We start from the raw sequence: 22,655 nt of genomic DNA, 5'->3' as shown, positions 1-22,655 counted from the left end.
TGTTTAAAATCGCAATAATATTGTATCGTGATGATATCGTATCATGAGGCCTCTGGTGATTCCCACCCCTAATTATTATACACATAATAATTGCCACGAAAAATATCGCGATACTATGCTGTATCGATTTTTTCCCCCACCCCTAATAATAATATTGGAGGGAAAGTGAAACACAGGTTGGACGGGGATGCTTTTTGGCTTTTCACAAGTTTAGACAGCTAGCTATGCTGACGTTTGCTAACGTTAGCGCAACAGCGTTAGCCTAGACTACTAGGTAAATATTAAGACTGCCTTTGGAGTTTCCTATATCTGCGTCCACGTTGTCAACATAAGACATGTGACGTTAGTGCTCCTTTTGTACCATAATTTTATTGAATGAAATGTTAAGCTTCGCTCCTACGAGATAGGTGTTTTTTTGTTACGTTACACACAAAGCTAACTGGCTATAGTTAGCCTGTACGTATGCTAGCGGAATTAGCCAACGTTGCGTAGCCAGCCAGCAACTTCGGCAATCGGCAGTAGTTTCAGCGAGCTAACCACGACAGCATTGTCGCCCACAATCAACCTCTGCTGCTAAAATCAGTCAGTCAATCTGCAGTGATGTTTAAAATGGAGACACGTGGATGTGTTAGCTGTTGTGGTTAGAAACTACTGCCGAAGTTGCTGAGAGCTGAGCCCGGAGGGGATTGTAATTAATTGGGAGACAGTTTGGCAGTCCTTCCAGAAAAACGTGATTATGCAATCGCATAATTCAATGCATAATCAGCCAAAGTCCGCATATTTATGCGGGGGACGCATTTTTTCAAATATGCCGCACTTTCGCCGCATAAATTGCAGATTTCCGCGCAAAATATGTGGGGCTTGCATGATTTCATAATCCCCTCATTTTCGTTGCAAAAGAAGTCACATATATTTTAGCAGAAAGTTGAAAAATGTTGCGTTTACTTCACACAAGAGCAGCCATTTTCCCCTGTTGCCATGGGAACGTTATGAAGTGGTGTAATTAGGCGACGTGAACATCATCGAAAAGCAGGGTGTTGGGGGGAAATCCCTTTTTTCCTTTTTCATCAAACCGCAGTTTTTGCAAGTTCCCGCAATTTTTGCAAGTTCCCGCAATTTCATCGCATAAAAATCCCGTATATTCCATCGCATTTTTTAAAGGGGTGATAGAATGATTATATAGGGTATTTCACACTGTTCCTTATGGTCTCCTAATGGGGTATGTAACATTGGTTGGGCTGAAAATGGCCTGGTTGATATTTTACTGGCCCTTATGCATCCCTGTGTTTTGGCCCTATTTGTAACAAGAGCTTTTCTTCCAAATATGGTATGGTCATGAATATTTAGATGAGCTGCGCGGTGATTGGTTGAGCGACTTGCCATACGCAGACATTAGAGACGCGGCGATTGGTTGGAGCGAATCCCCAATACACATACATTAGAGAAGCGCAGAATCTCATATTCCAGACACTGCAATGTTTCATTACCAAATTCACTTCTGAGACTTTTTTAAGCGAGAAATCAACTATATAAAGCTCAAATATGGGCCGTTTTACAAAAATTGATGGCTAATTGCAAATTTGGTAAGACGTGTTGGACTTTAGGAGCTCTACACAGTCTGACGAGAAAGCGACAGCCTGCTGGGCTCCATACCCAGGGCAAAGTCACCCTTTGTGGATACTGCATACGGGGCTCCGCGGCCAGCTGCCGGCATAACTATATCTATAAATAATACATTTACGGTTTTGAATGTCCCAATGTCTTATAAAGCTAACCGTTGTGTCCGATTTGATTTTAAGGCATTTTTATGAACGCGAGGCATCTTTGTAGGACAAGCAGCTGCTTGCTATATGTCCCATTCATTACAATGGGGAAATACCGCAGCTAGCTAGCTACACTTTCGCCATAACTAAATTATATTTACTGTTTGAATTTCGTCACGCCACTTATACAACACATTCCCCAATGTCTTATAAAGCTAACCGTTGTGTCCGATTTGATTTTAAGGCATTTTTATGAACGCGTAGGCTCTTTGTAGGACGAGCAGCTGCTTGCTATATGTCCCATTCATTACAATGGGGAAATACCGCAGCTAGCTAGCTACATTGTCGTCATAACTAAATTATATTTACAGTTTGAATTTCGCCCACACTTATACAACATCATTCCCCAATGTCTTATAAAGCTAACCGTTGTGTCCGATTTGATTTTAAGGCATTTTTATGAGCGCGAGGCGTCTTTGTAGGACAAGCAGCTGCTTGCTATATGTCCCATTCATTACAATGGGGAAATACCGCAGCTAGCTAGCTACATTGTCGCCATAACTAAATTATATTTACAGTTTGAATTTCGTCACACATACTTATACAACATCATTCCCCAATGTCTTATAAAGCTAACCGTTGTGTCCGTTTTGATTTTAAGGCATTTTTATGAACGCAAGGCGTCTTTGTAGGACGAACAGCTGCTTGCTATATGTCCCATTCATTACAATGGGGAAATACCGCAGCTTGCTCACTTTCGCATAACTAAAGTATATTTACAGTTTGAATTTCGTCACGGCATGAATATTACAGGTTCCTCAAGTTCTTACAAAGCTTAGCTAACACATGTCAGAGTTGGGAGGAGGCTAGCTAGCTCTCATTGATGGACTCCATCTCACCGCGGCTCTATCAATGAGACTCGCGGACAAGAGGCGTTTATTTTCCCGATTGTTTGTTTACATAACTCAACACACATACCCATTATAAGATTAACTGGAACCTGCGGGCTGCGGTAAAAGATTGCGGGCGTAACAAGCTCGCTGACACTGCGGTCAGGGCGGCAATGTAGCAACCCAGGCAGCACCAACACGGCCACCCAAACTCCGGCACACATTCGAGAAAATTTGCAATTAGCCATCCATTTTGTAAAAGCGGCCCATATTCGAGCTTTATATGGTTGATTTCGGGAAAAAGTTTCAGAAGTGAATTTTGTAATGGAATAGCAGAGATCTGCGTGACCTAGCTAGATTCAGAAAAGTACCTGATCTCAGGTCAGTTGTGTAGCCTATGTAAATGTTGGGGCGTGACTGTTCTCTTAAGGTTCCGGATTTTGAGATGCTTGCGCAAGCAACTCAGCTTTGTTGGGATTCGCCCGTTTTCAGAGGCAGTTTCAAAATATGAGATTTTCATAGTAAAGGGGTGTCAGTGGGATTTTGAGCTTCTATGTATGTCCTATTTACCCACCAAACTGTCGTTATTCAACTATGACAGGGTAAAATCGGTTTTGCATTCTATCACCCCTTTAAGAAAACGTGCTGCATAATCAAGGATTTTTGCTTGCAACAATCACAAAAAATTCTTTGATAGGATGTCAAATTCCTACTGACCCGAAAATACTTTTGTTACTTGTCTACAAGAAGTAGAGGAGTGTGCTTGATTTCGTTTTTTTAACTGTATTAGGTGAAAATACAATACAATAGAATGATTTTCACAACTAAGAAAATTCACTTCTTTCATTTCTAACAAGTGTCTCAGTCCAGTGTACAAATCCTACCGTTACACCCCCACGCCAGTAGGGGAAGACAGTGCCTCTGCTCTCAGGTGACCGATTCAAGTCCTGTCCTGATTTCCGTTTACAACACCGGTACACACACCTGGCTAACAGGACAGACAAAAGATCTGTTCGCTTGGTCCCAAATTTGAACTGAAATACTGCCATTGACTAAAACCTATGCTGACTACACTTCACCGACGGTGTTATAACGCAAGGTAGGACGAAGATACCAAGAAGAACATTGTCGGCTGTCAACAGTAAAGACTTTCCTCCGCTCAAGACTGCTAGCCCGTATGCTAACGCGGGAAACAAGTTAGCTTTCCACAGCTAGCTAAGCTGCTAGCCCTAGTATGGAGGATACATCAAAGTTGGCCACAGAGACTGAACCTTCCCTCGGTGATGTTTTAACCACCATAAGGAACCTGGACAACAAGGTGAGAGATTTTGGTAAACAACTTAAAGAAAGCTCCGACATGGTTGCCAGCATTATACAGCGAGTCAAGCTGAACTCAGTCGGACTCACTGAATGCAGTGAGGCTGTAATTCACCATGTGTTCTATTAATACATCCATGGTATTATCTTAGGATACATCTGAGGGATGGATGCTGTAAAGTCCGTTACATGGATTTAACATCATTAGCGTTTCCCAAAACTGCCGGGGCTATCAAGCTAAACAATGGAGTTAGTTAACTAGCTAGGTAGCTAGCTAACGTTAATGTAATATCTTACATGTCCCTAAGAGCCGATGTGGGTTTAGGTTTAAACACTTATCTTACTATACATCCGAGGGCTGTATGCTGTAAAGCATGTAACGTGGATGAGATATAAAGCCATGGATGTATTAACAGAAGCTCTGTTCACAAAACTGCAGGCTAACCTAGCATAACATAATGATTACACCTCCTTGGTTGTCTAAATACATCTATCGTTTATTTAGATAATCATGGTAAGACCTTAAGTACAGACTACATTATTTACACTTCATATATTCTTTTTGCAATCAGTACAAATTGTATGGTCTTTTATTTCAGATGAATCCATTCCACAAGCAAGAAAGCATTTCAGGACAGAGCGTAAGTTAACATTTATGCATGCATTTAAGAAACCAGTCATATTTCCTATGGAACTACTGAAATTCAACCTGGTGCATATCACGTGACTGTTATAATGTATAACAACTAAAACCATTAATTATTCCATAGCCATGAGGACCTCCATTACCCACATGGCACAGCGGATGGACACATTTGAGGAAAAGATGGATGAGCTGCTCATGCTCTTAAGGAGCTCCCAGTCACCTCCCTCTGCTCCAGTCGATGACGTGTTGCTGTCGCCCTGCTCAACAGTCATCGAGCTGCAGGAGTTCAACAGGAGTCTCGGTCAACAGGAGAGGAGGAACAAAATGGTAATTAAGTGGCCCTGCCCTAAGATAACACTATATAATTGCATAAATTAAAATATCATTATAACTGAACTGACTTCTCTTACAAAATGAGATTGTACAAGCTCTCCACTTTGTTCTACATGTGTAATTTTTATTTCTATATTTGTTTTACAGCAACTTTTTCTGACAACCTTTCAACCAATGACGTTGTAACACCGTATAGCCTGCAGGGCAGAAAGACAAAGGCCTTCCAGGACCTGACAATCTGCAGGGTTATAACAGGCAGGTGTTATTTTATTGTTCACATCAGTATTATGCGTAGCTTGGCTGATAAGGGGTTTTAATTTGACTTGTAACTTTGCTTCCTCTTGCTACTCTAGCGGCCTCTCAGAAAAAATCTCCCGCTGACTGCAGCAGACGTGGAGGACCCCCAGTGCTCCCCCTCACAATATCCAACAGCCTAGTGTCAAAGGTCGACTCATTCAAGTTTCTGGGCTCCATCATTTCCCAGGACCTGAAGAGGGAGTCCAACATCCTTAAAAGGCTCTGCAGAGGATGTACTTCCTACGGCAGCGCAAGGCATGGCCTACCACAAGAGCTATTGCTCATCTTCTACACTGCTGCCATCCTCCTGCCTCCTCCCCTCTGGCAGGCGCTACAGATCCCTGCACACAAACAACCAGACACAAGAACAGCTTCTTTCCCTCTGCCATCACGCTCCTGAACTGCTGATAAGTGGGGTCATCCCCACTTTGGCCATTCACCTACACATTACATACTTTATCATTCCAATATGCATCTTGCACACTACATTTCTGCCCTGCAAAGGCAAAAGACCTTAACTTGCTAGTGTGAAACTGATAAAAATGACTTTAAAGTTTCTGTTTTGTCCAGACAAAAGTATTATAGGTAAAACTCCCAAAATTTGACAACTAGTTGCTATAATTAAGAAATGTTTGTATGCAAAAAAGCTTGAGCTCAAAATTGACCTTTGACCCTTGTTTGGCAGTTCCTGTACTCTTCCTTTGTATCATGTGCCAAAAACAAGGAGTCATGCAAAAGGCAGTAACTGACATATAATCAATATTTGCTTGCTGTTCACCATACTTGCATCCATTATAAGAACACCTAACCAAGATCTAGTCATCATGGTATTTGTTTTAAATAGAAAACCTTTGCTTGTTCCTATTTACTGCTATAATGATCAGGATAGTGTGGCAACACTAACACAGTTTAACAGTATGACAGATAAGTAACTTTGCAGTACAGTATGAAAAAATACAAGAAGTATTTTCTCAATAAAGATAATTTAATTATAATTGAATACAAAGGTATATTTATTGTTTAACAATAAATATATGTTTAACACTAAGGGCCACCAAACTGCTTAAGATGCACAGTCAACAAGCTCGACTTGGATTACTACTTTTTAAGAGCAAGAAGGAAATATAGCTCAAACACGTATGGATTGTTGTGGATACAGCAGATGACGTGCATTGCTATGGATTATATCTTCCATGGATTATATCGGATTGCATGGAAAGGTAGGATGCCAGCTGTGTATTTAATAATTGGTTTTCAGCGTCTGATGTGAGGCTCCGCCAAGTGAGGAGGTGTGTCAGCATCAACGTTACGCTTGTAGCTAGCTCCGGGCTGTCACTGACAGAATAGGAATCATCACTTTATTTGATATGTCATGTGTATGTTACGTGGACAATTAAAAGCGGCAAAGTAGGCTATGACGAGCCTAGAGTACAGTAAGATCACGGCGGTACAGTAACCTCTCTCTTGATGCCTGGCTAAACAAAGTGCGAACACTCAACTTCAGCGTGCAGAGATCTGTAACAGCTGTTAGGCCTTCTGCTGTGGTTTCTCGTATGGTTGTGGATGTTACGGTTGTCTTTATTTTCTTGTTAAAACAATGAAATTGACTCATGATATTTATTCACATGATAAAGGAGGTCTCAAATACCCCAAAAGTGACATTAATTCATTTTTGCCCAAACATGTTTATCCTTTGTAGGGCAGATTTGCATTCTACATTTATACAATATATTGTGTTAATGTGCCTATATGTATGTTGTCTCTCTTGTGCAGTATGTGTCTATATGGCAAATAAAACGGATTCTTATATAAAAATGTATATAAAAAATACATAAAATAAAATGTACATAAAATGTATATAAAAATAGTTTTTTAAAGGTTATGGGATTGTAAAAAATAACGTTAGAGGAACGTTCCATAAAGGTTGCAACGGTGGGGGAACGTTAGGGGAACGTTCTATAAAGGTTACAACGTTCGGGGAACGTTCTCTAAAGGTTGCAACGTTCTGGGAACGTTCGGGGAACGTTCTGGGAACGTTCTCTAAAGGTAACCAAAAACGAACGTTCCCAGAACGTTCAACCAACTTTCCATAATAATCAAAACACAACCAAAATTTAACCAAACCTAACCTTCAGGGAACGTTCGCGCAACCAAAAACAAACGTTCCCAAAAATTGTTAGCTGGGTACACTTTAACGAACTCCTCCTAGAGATTTCATCCGATGGACTTCAAATTTGGTCTGTACCATCTCACCTTAAAGATGAAAAGTTATTAAAAGAAAAACTTTTCGTCAAACTGTGTGGGCGTGGCATGGCGGCCATTTTGAGTGTTTAGCGATGAACGAGAAAGTGGCTGTAACTACAGTGTACATTGTCATATCAGCTTGAAATTTCCCAAAATCAACAAGAGTCCAGGCCTGAGGACATATTCAGGAGAATATTGACTTTTGGTCATAGCGCCCCCCACTGGCAACAGGAAATGCGCCTTATATGATAAACATCATCTGATTTACATGAAACTTATGTGTGGTCTACATGTGATACTGAGCCGTCCCCTATACTTTAACCACGTCTACTTACTCAGGCCACGCCCCCTTTCATAACATTTGAACCGTTTAAGATAGAGTCTTATGTGAGGTATCAATGAACTCAGCAGAGACTTCCTTATTCATTGGTCATGGTTTGGCCCGCCCCCCTATGCTTAAGCCACGCCCCCTTTCATAACTGGTGACCCGTTTAAGGTAGAGTCTTATGTGAGGTATCAATGAACTCAGCAGAGACTTCCTTTTTTATTGGTAGGGTTTGCCCCGACTCCTATGCTTTGGTCACTCCCCCTTTCACAGCTAATGAACTGCATCACGTAGAGTCTTGTGTGAGGTATCACTGAACTCAGCAGGGAGTTCCCTTTTCATTGTTGACGATTTGCGGTGCGCGGTCGCAAGAAGCGGCGTCCGCCAGTAACCCCGACGGGCGCAGAGGTGTGAGGGCCCGTCCAACGCTGCTTGCAGCTTTAATTAATATTTGAATATATTTGAATATTTATTAATAATATTTTGACCATTAAATGCCTTCAGGAAGACCTATATTGGTATCAAACTTAAGTTGTAGATGTTCTGTCCACCAGAGGTCAGTGTATCACTCAATGTCAATAGGCAGGCAATGATGTTTTCAGAAGAAAAACACACTGCCACTTTTTTTTTTATTAAAAGTCAGACCCTGGATTAAACACAAACAGTATGCTTTCGACAGGAAGTTCGGAGCTTTCACCGTAGCCTACGTAAGTGGTCTGATGTTTATACTTGTGCGCTGGTGTGTGCGTCAAGCTGACGTGTGTGTGTGTGTGTGTGTGTGTGGGGAGTGAGAAAGTGACAGTGATTACCGGTAGCTTCAGAGTGAGTAGCGACCATAGAGTCATAGTGCGAGGAACAAAGAAAAGTTAACCCTCTCCTTGATTTCACGTTGTTAATGGAGAAGTAGAACCAGGAAATGAGTCAGGGGAAATGCAAGCCACGGCCGAGCGACTTGTTACATTTTGAAATGCGTGAAAAAGCCTTGGAATCTGAATAGAAAACAAAGTTTATCAGCAAACACATTTACAAAAAAATTATGTCCATAACAGGTTTGAATATTAAGGGCTGCCTAATATTCGTTCAAATAGCATTATTTTTTTAAATATTCGATTTATATTCCAATAACGAAGTTTACAGTCCAATGGCGCAGCATCGGGGGCAACTCGTGGTTCAGTGTCTTGCCCAGGGACACTCGACCTGGGACTGCAGGGGCAGGGATCGAACCACCAACCTTGCAATTGACAAGAGACCGCTCTACCACTGAGCCACAGCCGCCCCTTTGTATTTTTCTATATACATATTATTGTTCTATTTATTTCATTTGTACTGTTGAGCAAAGCAAAAATGTCTATTTTGAAAAGACTGTTTTTAGTTATATAATTTTGTAAAATATTAAAAAAGGTCCAATGTGTAGGAATTTCTCCCATCTAGCCTTGAGATCATATATCGCAATCCACACTCTCGCACCACACAGTTCAAAGTACGTATTACAGCTACGGTAGCCTTCACACTTCAAAAAGCCCATCTCTTGCTCTTTTCAATATCCTTTTTCTTTTTCTGGGCGAAGAAGACGACTCCTGTTCCTGAAATTTCCTTCCTTCTTCAAACTTGCCGGGGACGGGAAGCTACGATACCCATTAGCAGCATTAGCAGCACCTGTAAGTTTATCATGTGGCAGCGAAAATGCAAATGGCGGAGCAGTATGTCCTGTACGTCCCTTACCATTTAACTAGGGGTGGTACGGTTCATGAAAAAACACCTGAACCGCTCGGTTCGCTAGTCTCGGTTCGGAGTATGTGTGTACCGCACGGTTCGTCAGTACACTGTTAATGTGCACTAACCTCTTACTGCCGTAGCGCCCACTTTCGACACCTATGTTAAAACACTTACTGGAAATGACGAGCGGGATGGGCGTGACAAACGCAACCCATGGCAGCTGATTGGACGATCGCGTCACATGGGTCTGGCTGGTCCCTAATTTCAAAACAGACTGTCATGGCGGCTCGTTCAGAATACGATCTCATATTGTACTAAAATAGTTTACCGAAACGTGTTTCTGAAAACATTTTAAGCGAGAAATAGGCCATGCAGTTGCTGAATCTGTCTTCATTTCAGATTGACAAAGGTCAGTTTAAAAGATTTTCGTCAGATTTTGAGAGACACCGAGCCGACCGCTCCTTAAGTGGAGTGGTGTGCCGCTGCAGGTCATGTCACGTGCAGAAATGTCAAGTAGGAGAGACGCAGCGTCGTTTATAGTCTGGTGTGTGGGAACATTTTGGATTTCATGGTACCTATGATGAAATAAAACAATATAGAACTGCCACTGTGTGCATGTTTTGTGCAACATGCATTCAATATGCTAATTTTAGCTATATGCTGAAGTATATTGTGGAGTGTTAAAGATTAAAAGAAAAAATAACAAGAACCGTACAGAACCGAAAACCGTGACCCTAAAACCGTGATACGAACCGAACCGTGGGTTTTGTGAACCGTACCACCCCTACATTTAACGTATTTCAAGATGGCACATGAATATGGCATGTCTACCCCAGTTCATGCGAATGCTAATGTAAAATTTCAAGCCAAAAGGAATACTTGGAATTGATGGTGGTGGTAAATATTCATGAAAAAGGAGAAGTCTGTGAACGGGCAACACAGATTTTGATAATACACTAACTAACACAAACTAAACACGTTACACACTGGACCTTTAAAGTGCCCATATTATGAAAATAAATCACTTTTTCTGGGATTTGGGGTGTTATCCATGCGGTTTTGAGTGAGATACGGGTTTCTGAATGTGTCCTGCCTTCAGTCCGGGTGAGCTGTTCAAAATCTGTACGGCTTTCTACGTCACTAGCCGAAACACGGCGTTAGCATGCTAGCACTAACATGCTAGCTCGTTCTCAATGACAAAACACTGCTATAACACACACAAATTCACCCTAATCTACAAAATAAAATTGTATAGAACTACTTACATGTCCCTGTTCTGAAGGCATTCCACGCAAAGTTGGAAGTGTGCCCTTGTTTAGAAGAAGTCTCCAGGCTAATCCTGCCTTGTACAGGCCAAAGTTGGAGAAACAGCTAGCTAGCTCATGTAATCCTTACCTAGCTACTGCGCATGTGCGACGAAAACAAAGATCTTACAAAAGTTGAGGTCTCACTCTGTAGCTAAAACAGACCTGACACATGGTGAAAGGAGGAGCTGTAGCAATACAGTACAACAAAAATATGGTGTTTTTTGAAAATTAAACCATGTAAACCTATTCTGATACAATCTCAAATTACAATTATGAACCTGAAAATGAGCATAATATAGCCACTTTGTTATTTAAAAAAAAGCATTGCACATTTTTGTTTATGTATTTCTTTATATGCTCATTTAATTTTGCATGTTTAAGTTGAGAAATAAGCATTTCGAAATATTAGTATTTTGTGCATTTTCCTTGATAATCCAATTGCACCTGACTGCAGTACGCAGATCGGGGTTTGGGCTAAATGTGGGCGGAGCTAAACGTTTGACTCCGTGCGGGCGCCATCTGGAGGCGGAAATCAGGCAGCACATTCTTAAACGTCAATGCAGTACCTATGGCAATCATATTATATTAATATATATATATATATATATATATATATATATATAAATAATAATGCTATTTTAATTATAAAAAATATATAGATTATAATAAATAATGCTATTTTAATTATAAAAAATGGAACGGAACAATGGGGTTGGGTTTAGGAAAAGAAGAACCAGTATTAGGAAAATAAGAACGGGGAAAGCAAACGTGACTTGTGGGGAATGAGCCACGGTCTCTGCGGGATGCGAGACAGCAACGGACGGTTGGGTTAAGGAAAAAAAGAACGGGGAAAGCAAACGCGACTCGCGGGAAACGAGCCCCGGTTCTGGGGGATGCGACTTGCTGAAGCCCCGGTCTCTGGACGACGCGAATCACAGGAAACGATCCCCGGTCTCTGGGGGACGCAACTTGCGGAAGCCCCGGTCTCTGGAGGATGCGAAGCGCGGGAAACAAGCCCCGGTCTCTGGGGGACGCGACTTGCGGAAGCCCCGGTCTCTGGAGGACGCGACTTGCGGAAGCCCCGTTCTCTGGAGGATGCGAATCGCGGGAAACAAGCCCCGGTCTCTGGGGGACGCGACGTGCGGAAGCCCCGGTCTTTGGAGGACGCGAATCGCGGGAAATGAGCCCCGGTTCTGGGGGACGCAACTTGCGGAAGCCCCAGTCTTTGGGGGACGCGAATCGCGGGAAACAAGCCCCGGTCTCTGGAGGACGCGAATCACGGGAAACGAGCCCCGGTCTCTGGAGGACGCGAATCGTGGGAAACGAGCCCCGGTCTCTGGGGGACGTGAGACAGCAATGGACGGTTGGGTGAAGGAAAACAACAAAAGGGAAAGCAAGCGTGACTCGCGGGAAGTGAGCTCCAGTCTCCATTTTTTCTGTATTAACAGTCTGGTATTAATGACTGATTGTTTGTTCTGTAGTGTACTGTTTGTATCGTAAAGATTTAATAAAGATTTATTAAAAAAGGAAAAAACACATTCTTCCTCTTCGGTTGCTATCAATGGTTGCTATTGGGCAAGTGGGCGGAGTCAAACGTTTAGCTCCACCCACGTTGAGCCACTCCTCGATCTGCATACTGCAGTCAGGGCTTACTCTGATAATCAAGCAAGTAGACTCATGATACCATTATATCGCGATCGTAAATGAGTATTATAAATCGCAATCACAACATATTTTTCTTCAAATCGTACAGCCCTATACCCAACACTGAAACTGCAGCTGTAAGCAGGAATTGGGTTTGTGAATGCCTTAATGGGGCAGTAAGAATTTCATGCCCTACCTGCAGTGGTGTGCTCGGTCAGGCTTGATGCTGCAGCACTTGGGACATTTGTAGACCACCTGCCCTGGTTTCAGCTGAAGACTTTCTATGTATTCCTTAGTAGCATTCCCTTTTGGCACTGCCCCCTAGTAAAATGAACACACAGTAGATAACTTCAGCATAATTTGCAGCTCATTAATCATAATGAAGTAGGTAGAGTCTAAACGTACTTTTATAATTTTATCAAATTATACAAAGATGGAAGACCCCAAACTTGTCTGCATGCCAATGACAGTTGAAAGCATCACTTAACTTTTTAATTTTTGTGTATAAATAACACCAAACAAGTTCCACTTACAGGGTCAGTGCACATAGCCCTGAGGTGTGAGGCAAGGGCAAGGAAGGCCAGAATGTTGAACAGGGTCCCGTTTACAATGCTGTACATCAGATTCTTGGAGGGCAGCAGCATCACAAACAGCACTACAAACTCTGCATACAACAGCAGCAGCCAGGTGATGACGGCGCACACAATGCCACAGATGTCCCTGATGAACCACATAGCAGAGGCAGAGGACGAAGTGATGACGTCTTTGGAGATGGGGATGCGCTGTTCGGCCTGTAGGCAGTTGGCCCCAGCCCTGCCCTGCCCATGCCCGCGCTCCACATCCCTGCATCTGTGCACCGGGCTCTTCATCCTTCATCTAAGCTTGATGCCTGCTGCTGCCGCCACCGTATTCCACTGTGCCTTTAGGACTCAGTCTCAGTCACCGAATACTGAAGAAGAGGAGGAGCAAAAGGGTGGCATTTTAAGGTTGGGTTCTCTAGAGAAGGGGGGGGGGAACGCATTTTATACATTAAAAACTTTTTTTTAAAGTTTTAAAAATGTCCATCCCAGTTTTCCAGAGCCCAAAGTGATTTCTTGAAATGTTTTTGTTTTGCCAGACCAAGAGTCCTAACACCTCAGTGTTTCCCACTAATTACCTAGAATTGGTGGGCCGCCAAAGTCTAAATTGTCCCGTCAGTTTCATAATGAACCAAAAATATCTTTACACTTAACTTATACCAACATAAAAAATCTCTGTGTTTTTGTGCCGATGCTTCAGCGTCATATATTTATTAGGGCTGGGCAACAATTAAAAGTTTTAATCGCGATAAATCACATAAATCATACACATACAGTACAGGCCAAAAGTTTGGAAACACTTTCTCATTCAATGTGTTTCTTTATTTTCATGACTATTTACATTGTAGATTCTCACTGAAGGCATCAAAACTATGAGTGAACACATATGGAATTATGTACTTAACAAAAAAATGTGAAATAACTGAAAACATGTCTTACATTTTAGATTCCTCAAAGTAAAAAGGTGTAATCTTTGTGTGTGTGTGTCGGACCTCTGCTCTCTGTCAACATGCAGAGAGGACAGATAAGCTTGCGCTTACGCGCTCTCAGGTACTGAAATTTGGCACCGTTTGATTTTACGTGAACCAATACTCAGTAGTACCGACCTGATTCGGTCGGTACCGGTTAAAGTTCCGGGTTCAGTACCCAACCCTACTTCTCCATGTTTGTTGGTTTGTTTATCCGCCAATTATTTTCTTTTCCGGTTCCTGTAAGCGCGGCAGCAGCAAGGGGGTAAGCTTCGCTTCAGAACTCGAGCCATCTAACATTTTGTTGCTACCTGGCCATCACCTCCTGTTAGCATTCCGCTGACCGCCATTTTTTTTTTACGTCACTTGACTGCGAATAACTTTACATCTGAAGCGTTTAAAGACTGTATTTGTCCATTGTTTATTTCTAAAGAAACACGACAACGTATAAAAGGCTCCATTACCTTGTACCTCACGTTATGGCTCCGTAGCAGACCTTTTTGTAAAAATAGGCTAACGATTGTGTCATAACCAAGTGACTTACTGTCGCACAGTAGAGGAATTACCGTATAGTACAGGAGAAGCTCGCAGGCAGTTTCGACTTACTTTAGCTGTTTAGGTTTAATTACTAATGTTAACTAGCATGTTAGTTAACAATAATTAGCCTGTGCTTATGTTATCTCCTTACATATACCTACACTCTCCGTCTCTGAAAGATTGGGAATGATTGAGATTTCTCATGGCACAGCTACCAGAAGACTTACAACTTTCAGAGACGTTGCTCACGTCACATTTACGTTGTCTCTGAAGGCTGACATCAGATGCGCGTTTAAAGCATTGACAGCAAAAAGGTATGTATACAGTACATTTTGTCATATCATTATAAAGTTATTAATTTGTTGAATAGATGCTGCATTAGTAGAGAAAGAACAGCACAACAGTATGTTTGTTTGCTTTCGAGGCTGAGATGACGCTAAACATTAGTAGTAGGCTAACTTACCTCAAGCGGTTAAACACTGACAAAAAAAACGCAAGTCCGACCCAAATCATCCACGATCCGTCTAGTGGCTGCCGCTGGAGAATTGAGATGTGTAGAATCGACAGCGCATTCATTTTATAATCCTCAGCGGAGGAGCATCAACAACTGCCCGAAAGCACGTTAGCGTCATATGGTGGAGCGAGATAGAGAGTGAGTGAAGAGAGTGAGTGAAGAGAGGGAGCGCCCAACGGCGTTAGAACAAAGCCGTGACTTGTTGAAATAAAACGTGTTTTCGCCGATTCATCTCTAGAAATGCGACTGTAGCAAGCACGTCACTCTCACTAACGTTATCCACATTTATATTTACACGCAACAAATGATATATCCAGCTTCAAAAAAGTCTAAAAGTCGGAAGTTAGAACGAACGCATTGTGCAAAGAGTGGTTGCTATGGAGACGATACACAGTGTTGAGTTTTGTTGACAGTTGCGTTGAGTTCCGTTGCTCTGATTGGTTGTAGGTCTATCCAGTGAATGAGCATTATAATTCATATAAAAGACAAACTATTTACATTTCTTCAAAAAAGGCCCAAATATATGCCAAATCTCAAAACTGTGACGCCATTCTTCTCTGTAGAAGATTTCAGACTCACATTCTGACTAGAATCTCAGTAGAACCACGTCAGGCTAGTTCTAAACCGTTCTACAGAGAAGAATGGCATCACTGTTTTGAGATTTGGCATACATTTGGGCCTTTTTTGAAGAAATGTAAATAGTTTGTCCTTTATGTAAGGGTTAATGCCCGACGAGGTGTCCATTGTCAGGTATTAATGGACGACGGCGAAGTCCATTAATACCTGACAATGGACACCTCGAAGGGCATTAACCCGCTTATACCATGGTCACTTGCCAAATAACATATTTTTAAAACATTAGTTCATATTTTAATTAGTTTTACAATCGAAATCTAAAGTTTATCCAAACAATAACTCAGTTTCCCTGGTTACGCCTGACGGTTTGACTAATACCTGGAAAAATCATTCCCATCCATCAGGTTCTTATGCAATGCAAACGTTCTCTCCACCAGGAATTAGGAAGAACCTTAGATACGACTTGCCTCCCTTAGCAACCGGAGATATTTATATAGTCCGCTCAGCTGATACAACCCTTCAGTTTAGCTACGAGCCAGAAAGCTAACGCTATGCTAGCAAGATCCAAAGTCAATAACATTGTGTACAGTTGGCAATCAGTAAAAATAATTTGACAGTATGTTGAACAACAAGACAAGCTAGCTATCCAGCCATGTCATTGTCCCCAAAACAATATAACGACTTTTTTACGAAGAATTTGATCCGCGATGTGTAACGTTACTGTCGGCTGCAGCGGCACAGCCTGAAAAGCAGCGAGCTGAACAGTGAACGGGATGTGAGATAACGTTATTCGCTGTGAAACAAAGTCAGTCCAGAGGGCCAGTAGAACTTACTTCTTGCAGCCTGTGTGTTTTAGCGCCATCCTGTGGTGTTCAGAGGACAATTTGGAAATAATAAATCCACATTTCCTTTTTGATTTAAAGGTCCCATATGGTGAAAATGGGTTTTTATGGGATTCTGTGTGTCATATAGGCTCGGGGGTGTAAAGTAAAAGCTGTGAAAATGTGAAATCGCTCACTGCTGCCATTTCTCCACCCCCCACAAAACTAGAACGCCTCCCAGCTAAACGGGCCAGTTAGAATTTGATGTATTTGCTACGTAGAAACCGGTTAACCAATGGGTGTCGTGTTCCAAAATCGACTTAGACCCGCCCCCTTTTCTAACGTTCGCTTCGTGCTGCTGAGAAGAATCTGAGAAGATGCGGGAGTTATGTCTTCCCAGAAAACCGACCATAAGAAATGCATCATTCCAGGATGGTAGTATGAAATACATCACTGCACTTCCTTCCAAAAGAAAAAGATGTCGCTGACAGGTGGATGGATTTTATTTTTGGAGACTTGCCTCAACCTGTGCCGAGTCAGGCTTTTCAGCTAGCTACTGTATGTAGCTAGCTAGCTACTGAACTGCACATTTCTCACCGCAGTTCTACTGAATCAGGGGCTATATGATGTATCAAAACTACTGTTGATGAAAGGATCCATTCCCACTATTCAGGACCCTCTCCCAAGCATTGAAAACGGTGAGTAATATTTTGATAATTGATAATTTCGTTTTTCCTAATGGTTGGTTAGCTGGCTGGTTAGCTAGCTGGCTGTGGCACCGCTAGCTAACATACGGTTTATCCCTGTGTGTGTCGGGGGTGGTGACTGTGCACATTATAACTATATAACCTAGTTGGCTACTGAACTAACTAAAGTTAGTAGTGTAGCTAAGTTAACTGTATAGTAACGTTTGCTACAGCAAACAACAGTGATGTCGCCTACTATTATAGTTTGTCTGTAATATTGTTAATCTCGGGCCAAGAGGAAACTAGAGATAGTCTGTGACTGATTGTGTGAGTGCATCACATCGTCTTTTAGCAAGATGGCGGAGCGCGTATCCTCAGCGTATCGGTGTTGGTGCTCTCGCCGGGTTCAAGTCCTTTTTTAGGGGCAAAAGCGCCCCCAAGTCCCCTGGAGGCGCCAGCAGCTTTTTTGCTCCACCCTGCTCTGAGACAGGACGCGCCGCGGCTCGCCATTTGCAGCGTCTGATATACAGTATTTTCTTGGCGGGGGAATCTGGCAAGAAAGTACACTAATATGTTATAAACGATACAAATAAATGATTACCTTATTGATATACATGACCGATTCTGTGCAATGCTTCCCCTGCTTGCCAACCCTTTTGATTTTCCTTTCTCTCTCTCTCTCTTCTGTCTTCCTTGACAGACAGATGGTTACACAGTATATATTGCAATATATGTTATAAGCTCTACATGTGATTAACCTAGGTAGTTACCTATTATTTATTATATTCACATATATCTGTATTGCATCTAACTTGTTAAATACCTTCTTATAATGCACTGTTTGCACTGCCACTGTTTAGTGTTATTTGACTCATCCAAGTGCCTTTATTTGTCATGTATGTTATAGTAGATAGAGGACGCTACCTCATCATAGGTTTTTTTCTTGTGTTCTATTGCTGCTGGTCTCTGAGTTACCACACTTTTTGTTGTATGCCTACAATGAAAAATGAAATGTCTTACGACTTGCAATACTATCACACTGTCTCCTTCCCATTTCCTAACATATCTGAATTTATTCTTAGGGAGCCATTACACGTTTCCCAGGCCAGTACCTCCCGGAGTATTGGCTGCCAGACTGCCCCCCTCCCTAAAAGATCTGTTGGAACCCAACTATCCAAGGACACTACTAAGATTAAGAGGTACTAAGCAGAGGTTTGTGAAATTGAATTTTTGTAAATGTTAGTTTACCTGTTGTATTTTATTTACATTTGTATTTATAAGCTGATAAGTCAAAAGTAATCATTTGAATGATTACTGGTAATAGTTATTCCCAAATTATATATCTATGGACCTTACAGTATATTCCCATTGCAGTTGAAAGAGGAAAAAAAAAGAGGAAACAAATATGGGAACCTTATCAGTGAGATATAAGACATAATGTGGGCAGACATAGAACATTGATCTTAGAGACTGTATACAGATATTTTCATATGCACTACATGATATGTATTTATGTATCATGATAGTATTTTATGTTATTACTGCTATTTCAAATGAGCCACAGTCTACATACTATCTGACCAGATTATTTAAAAAACTACAAAAATAAGTTTTGATCTGTGCCATTTCCTCAGGTAGCTTAGCACAGTGTGTAGACTTCTCTTTCTTTGTACAATGTATTGGAGTAATAAAATACACACCCATTACATAATTTGCATTGTTGCAGACTATCTCTCTCAGCATCCCACTTGAATGAGAATGCCAACCGGCCACAGTAAACAGTGCTCTGGGAGATCCTGTCCTTAAACTGGCCTTCCCTAAAGCGAAGAAATGGGGATACAGCCTCAAATGAAGGAAAATTGAGCCGGCATTCTGTAAGTAAATTATCACAACATGCAACATTAATTCAATTTTATTTTATTGATAGTGTCAAATCATAACAGAAGTTTTCTCAGGGCACTTCATGTAGAGCAGGTACAATCACACACATCTACCAGAGCCGCATATTTTACATCAAAAGAGCAAACTATAATTCTACATAAATATGAAGAGCACAGACACGGTTTAACAGGCAAAACACAATACAGTCGCTTCTTCCTAAAACAGGAGGACAGTTGGCAAAAAAAAACAGACACTGTAAACACGCAAATCACAACGCTTACTAATATCACTTCCCCATCAGTCAGGACCAAGATCTGACCATAATTACACTGTGCTTTCCATAAACTACTTTAGACTATTATTTTAGTTGCAACCCCAACAGTGGTAAGATATTGTGAGAGCAAATAAATTATATAACAACATAATTCAAACCGCAACACACTGCTCAAGAAGCCGACAAATAGCCCTGTACGAAATTACCTCCGCTGAAAATCTATATCTTTCATAACAAGTGATCCACAGTCGTGATACACAAAACCCTGGGTTGAACCTGAAGTTACCTCGTTAACGCCAAATCTTGCGTCATTTTGCTATTATTCTTATTAGTCATATTTCTATTATTATCTCTTCCTTCCTTTCTTGTTGATGAAAGTTTCTCTCTGCAAAATAATTAATTTATATGTTACACTTAAAATGATTTTACATTAAACATTTATTTCTGTAAAAATACAGATACAGTTCAGGTCAGGATCGCTCTCTGTAGTGTACACACTTAAAAGGGAAATTTCACCGCTGGAAAGCTGAATATATCTTTAAATTGGGTCACTAATGTAGTAGAAATGTGAAAAGAAAATTTAAATTGGTGCCTTCTAGGCAGAGATAAGCCAGAAAATGTGTTTTTGGCTCATATGGATGAAAGACACCAAATCCCAGAATGCACTTGCTTTGCTGCTGTATGAGGCCACTCCCAAGCCACGCCTACCTGTTTGAGAGGGCAGGGGGAGGGAAATTCAACTAGGCTGGCTAGCTAGTTGACTCTGAAACTGAGAAGACACCGGTTTAACGTGAGTCTCCATGACAGTTGATACATTAGTTCGAAAACAAGCATTATTTCCATCAAAATGGTGAGAAATTACTTTGTACCGGGATGTACACTCAAATCCAGAAAAGGACAAGCAGTGACTTTCCATATTTTTCCGGTTAAAGATTTGGAGCGGTGGAAACAGTGGTTGCGGGCTATCAACCACCCAAAGTTTGGAGAAGGCACCAATATCGAAAAAATGAAAAACAAGAGGGTTTGCAGTCGCCATTTCATCCAGGAAGACTACGAACCCAATGTACTTGGAATGAAGAGAACCACTCTAAAGGGCACCACAATTCCTTCAATATTCACCTTCCCAGATGACGAACAGCCCGGACCATCTTGTAGCAAACGCATTCGCCTAGAGGTAAGACTCTTGCTAAAACCCGACTCTATTTGTGATCACACAGATCACAAAGTTAGCAAAGTAACATTAGACAATGACATATAAGTTGTATATAAGTTAACTGTTCTCAAAGTAAAGCCACTGTTAGCTACTGATATTCAGACATTATTGATCCGGTGGTGGAATTCAAAAATTACCTGCCAAGTCAAAGTTCCGCTGTCATTTTGGTGAAAGTAATGCAAAAGTAGTGTAAAGCATTACAATTCATAGACAGTAATATTGTTATATAACTAATTACTCTCAAATGACAGTAACTAGTAATCTATAATGTATTACATTTTGGAAGTAACTTGCCCAACACTGGTCATTGTGTTCAAACCTTCCTAAATTTCTCAAGATAAATTAGATCATGTCAGAAATTTAGCAACCATGACAAAGCTCCTTTTCACAGCAGAAATCAACCTTTTGTCTCTATCTTGGACCCCTGCTGTCCTGCAGACTAGATTAGAACAAAAGAATGCTAATTCCTGTAAACTTCAAAAGAATTGACACCCACATGGTCATCTATGTCCGGGTGTAACCCTTTAAATGTGCATATGTTAGAGGTGTGCCCTTGTTATTTTGGCAATGTTATTCTTACGTTGTTTTCACTTCAGAAAAAGTTCAGTTCATTCAAATGTTTTTAACGTTATTGAATTTATGTAATTTCAGACTCCAATCACGTATAATCCGTTAGTGTCATCGTCGGAGGATGAAAAACAATTGTTGCTGACTTCAACACCAGTCAGAATTCCTGCCTCTGGCCAAGAACAATTTGTAAGTTTTTGAAGAACCAGCATACTGATCAATTTCACACTCATAGCTCATCCAGAGCTTCAATAGTTTCTTTATAGCCACAGTATTGTCCGTCAGGAGCTGGATATCTCCGTCTGATGTCCTGAACAACACAGGCAGGCAAAACAAGACGATAGCCTTTTCCCAATCTCTCGCCTTGCAGGACCCATTCCACGAAGTGACGGTAGGCTGTTAGGCGATATTGTCTAAAAAACAGTAAGCACAACGTTAGCAATGCAAGCTACTTGCACATATAGTAGACTAGCATAGATGTAAATATAACAGCAATAGCTCAGCTGACTGAGGTGAAAAACAAACAAAATACTCACTTTATACTCAGGCGTCCGTTTCTCCCTGCGGGCTTTGGTTGGCGTTTCCAATTCACTTTCGGGATCCTGAAATAAGTTTCCAGGACTCCCCTGTCCATGTGTGGACCAAAGCTAGGGTGCTCTGTTACACATGCTGGCGGTGCCGTTTCGTCAGCAGATTCAGCTATTTCTTCAAGAAGAAAATGGCATCGCTGAAATTCGCGACAGCAACAGGACTCTCTGTCTGTGTCCATTGGCGCACAGCGACAACACTGACACCACCAATCCGCCCCAGCTCGAGTCTGCCCGGGATCTTCCTCAATACCGCCAGGCAAATCTCGCTCCTCTGCTACAGCAGCTGCTCCGGCAGCCTCTTGTTCCTCTATCATCCGCAACTGTTCCTCGCTGTAATTCGGCTCGTACAGGTAGCCACGAGCATCAGATTCGCGCACCAGATCTTCAAAATCACCTTCTGCCATATCGTCTTCAGAACTACCTTCTGCCATCGTGGTGAATCTACTACTCGGCTTTCTCCACAAGAGCAAGAGCGAGGTAGCTTAGCTACAGGATGGCTGACACTGTTTACAATCTGGGAGGGAGGTCCCCATACTGGCTATGGGTCCCACCCATTGGTCCCACCCCCTATGGGCGGGCTGGAAGAAATGCAGAAGTAGCTCCTACTACTGCTGTAGTATATAGCCTCTGGGCAAAAAAGCCTCAGAGGACGCAAAAATCATCATTTTGCGTCATCTGAGGCTTTTTTCCAGACCCCCAATACAGATATCTCCCCTCTCAGGGGGACATGAGGGAGGGAAGCATGGTCATTCAAAAATACTACCAGCGAATGTTTTTAGAAACACGTTTCGGTGAACTATTTTAGTACAATATGAGATCGTACTCTGAACGAGCCGCCATGACAGTCTGTTTTGAAAGTAGGGACCAGCCAGACCCATGTGACTCTATCGTGTGACTCTATCGTCCAATCAGCTACCATGGGTTGCGTTTGTCACGCCCATCCCGCTCGTCATTTCCAGTTAGTGTTT

General features: G+C 41.7%; 2 protein-coding genes and 1 long non-coding RNA gene across 9 annotated transcripts in view; 1 reads left to right on the top strand and 2 right to left on the bottom strand.

Moving 5' to 3' along the window:
* LOC120562244 (palmitoyltransferase ZDHHC3-like) overlaps window positions 1-22,655 on the bottom strand; it is a 130,877-nt gene that overhangs the window by 88,986 nt on the left and 19,236 nt on the right. For all 6 annotated transcript variants that reach the window (XR_005639716.1, XM_039805862.1, XM_039805863.1 and 3 more), the window contains exons 2-3: window positions 13,016-13,431; window positions 12,679-12,803 (exon numbers count right to left, since the gene is read on the bottom strand). Coding sequence is in view for 5 of the 6 variants with exons in the window: in XM_039805862.1 (XP_039661796.1) it covers window positions 12,679-12,803; window positions 13,016-13,351 (461 nt within the window). In the remaining variant the exon portion in view is untranslated. The remainder of the gene's footprint in view (window positions 1-12,678; window positions 12,804-13,015; window positions 13,432-22,655) is intronic.
* Window positions 3,619-5,296, top strand: LOC120562250. 2 transcript variants are annotated; one of them, XR_005639720.1, is made up of 4 exons: window positions 3,619-3,971; window positions 4,570-4,611; window positions 4,741-4,943; window positions 5,146-5,296. It is a non-coding gene; the product is annotated as an uncharacterized LOC120562250 (long non-coding RNA). The 2 variants fall into 2 exon arrangements; XR_005639719.1 differs by lacking the exon at window positions 5,146-5,296 and adding an exon at window positions 5,097-5,134.
* Window positions 20,811-22,298, bottom strand: LOC120562247. The gene is made up of 2 exons (XM_039805870.1): window positions 21,634-22,298; window positions 20,811-21,510 (listed from the first exon to the last, which is right to left on the bottom strand). Exons 1-2 carry the CDS (start codon window positions 22,116-22,118, stop codon window positions 21,327-21,329), a joined length of 669 nt encoding a protein of 222 aa, XP_039661804.1. The 5' UTR covers window positions 22,119-22,298; the 3' UTR covers window positions 20,811-21,326.

This window comes from Perca fluviatilis, chromosome 7 (genome assembly GCF_010015445.1).
Source record: "Perca fluviatilis chromosome 7, GENO_Pfluv_1.0, whole genome shotgun sequence".
Taxonomy (NCBI): domain Eukaryota; kingdom Metazoa; phylum Chordata; class Actinopteri; order Perciformes; family Percidae; genus Perca; species Perca fluviatilis.
This window is presented reverse-complemented; position numbering and strand designations above follow the sequence as displayed.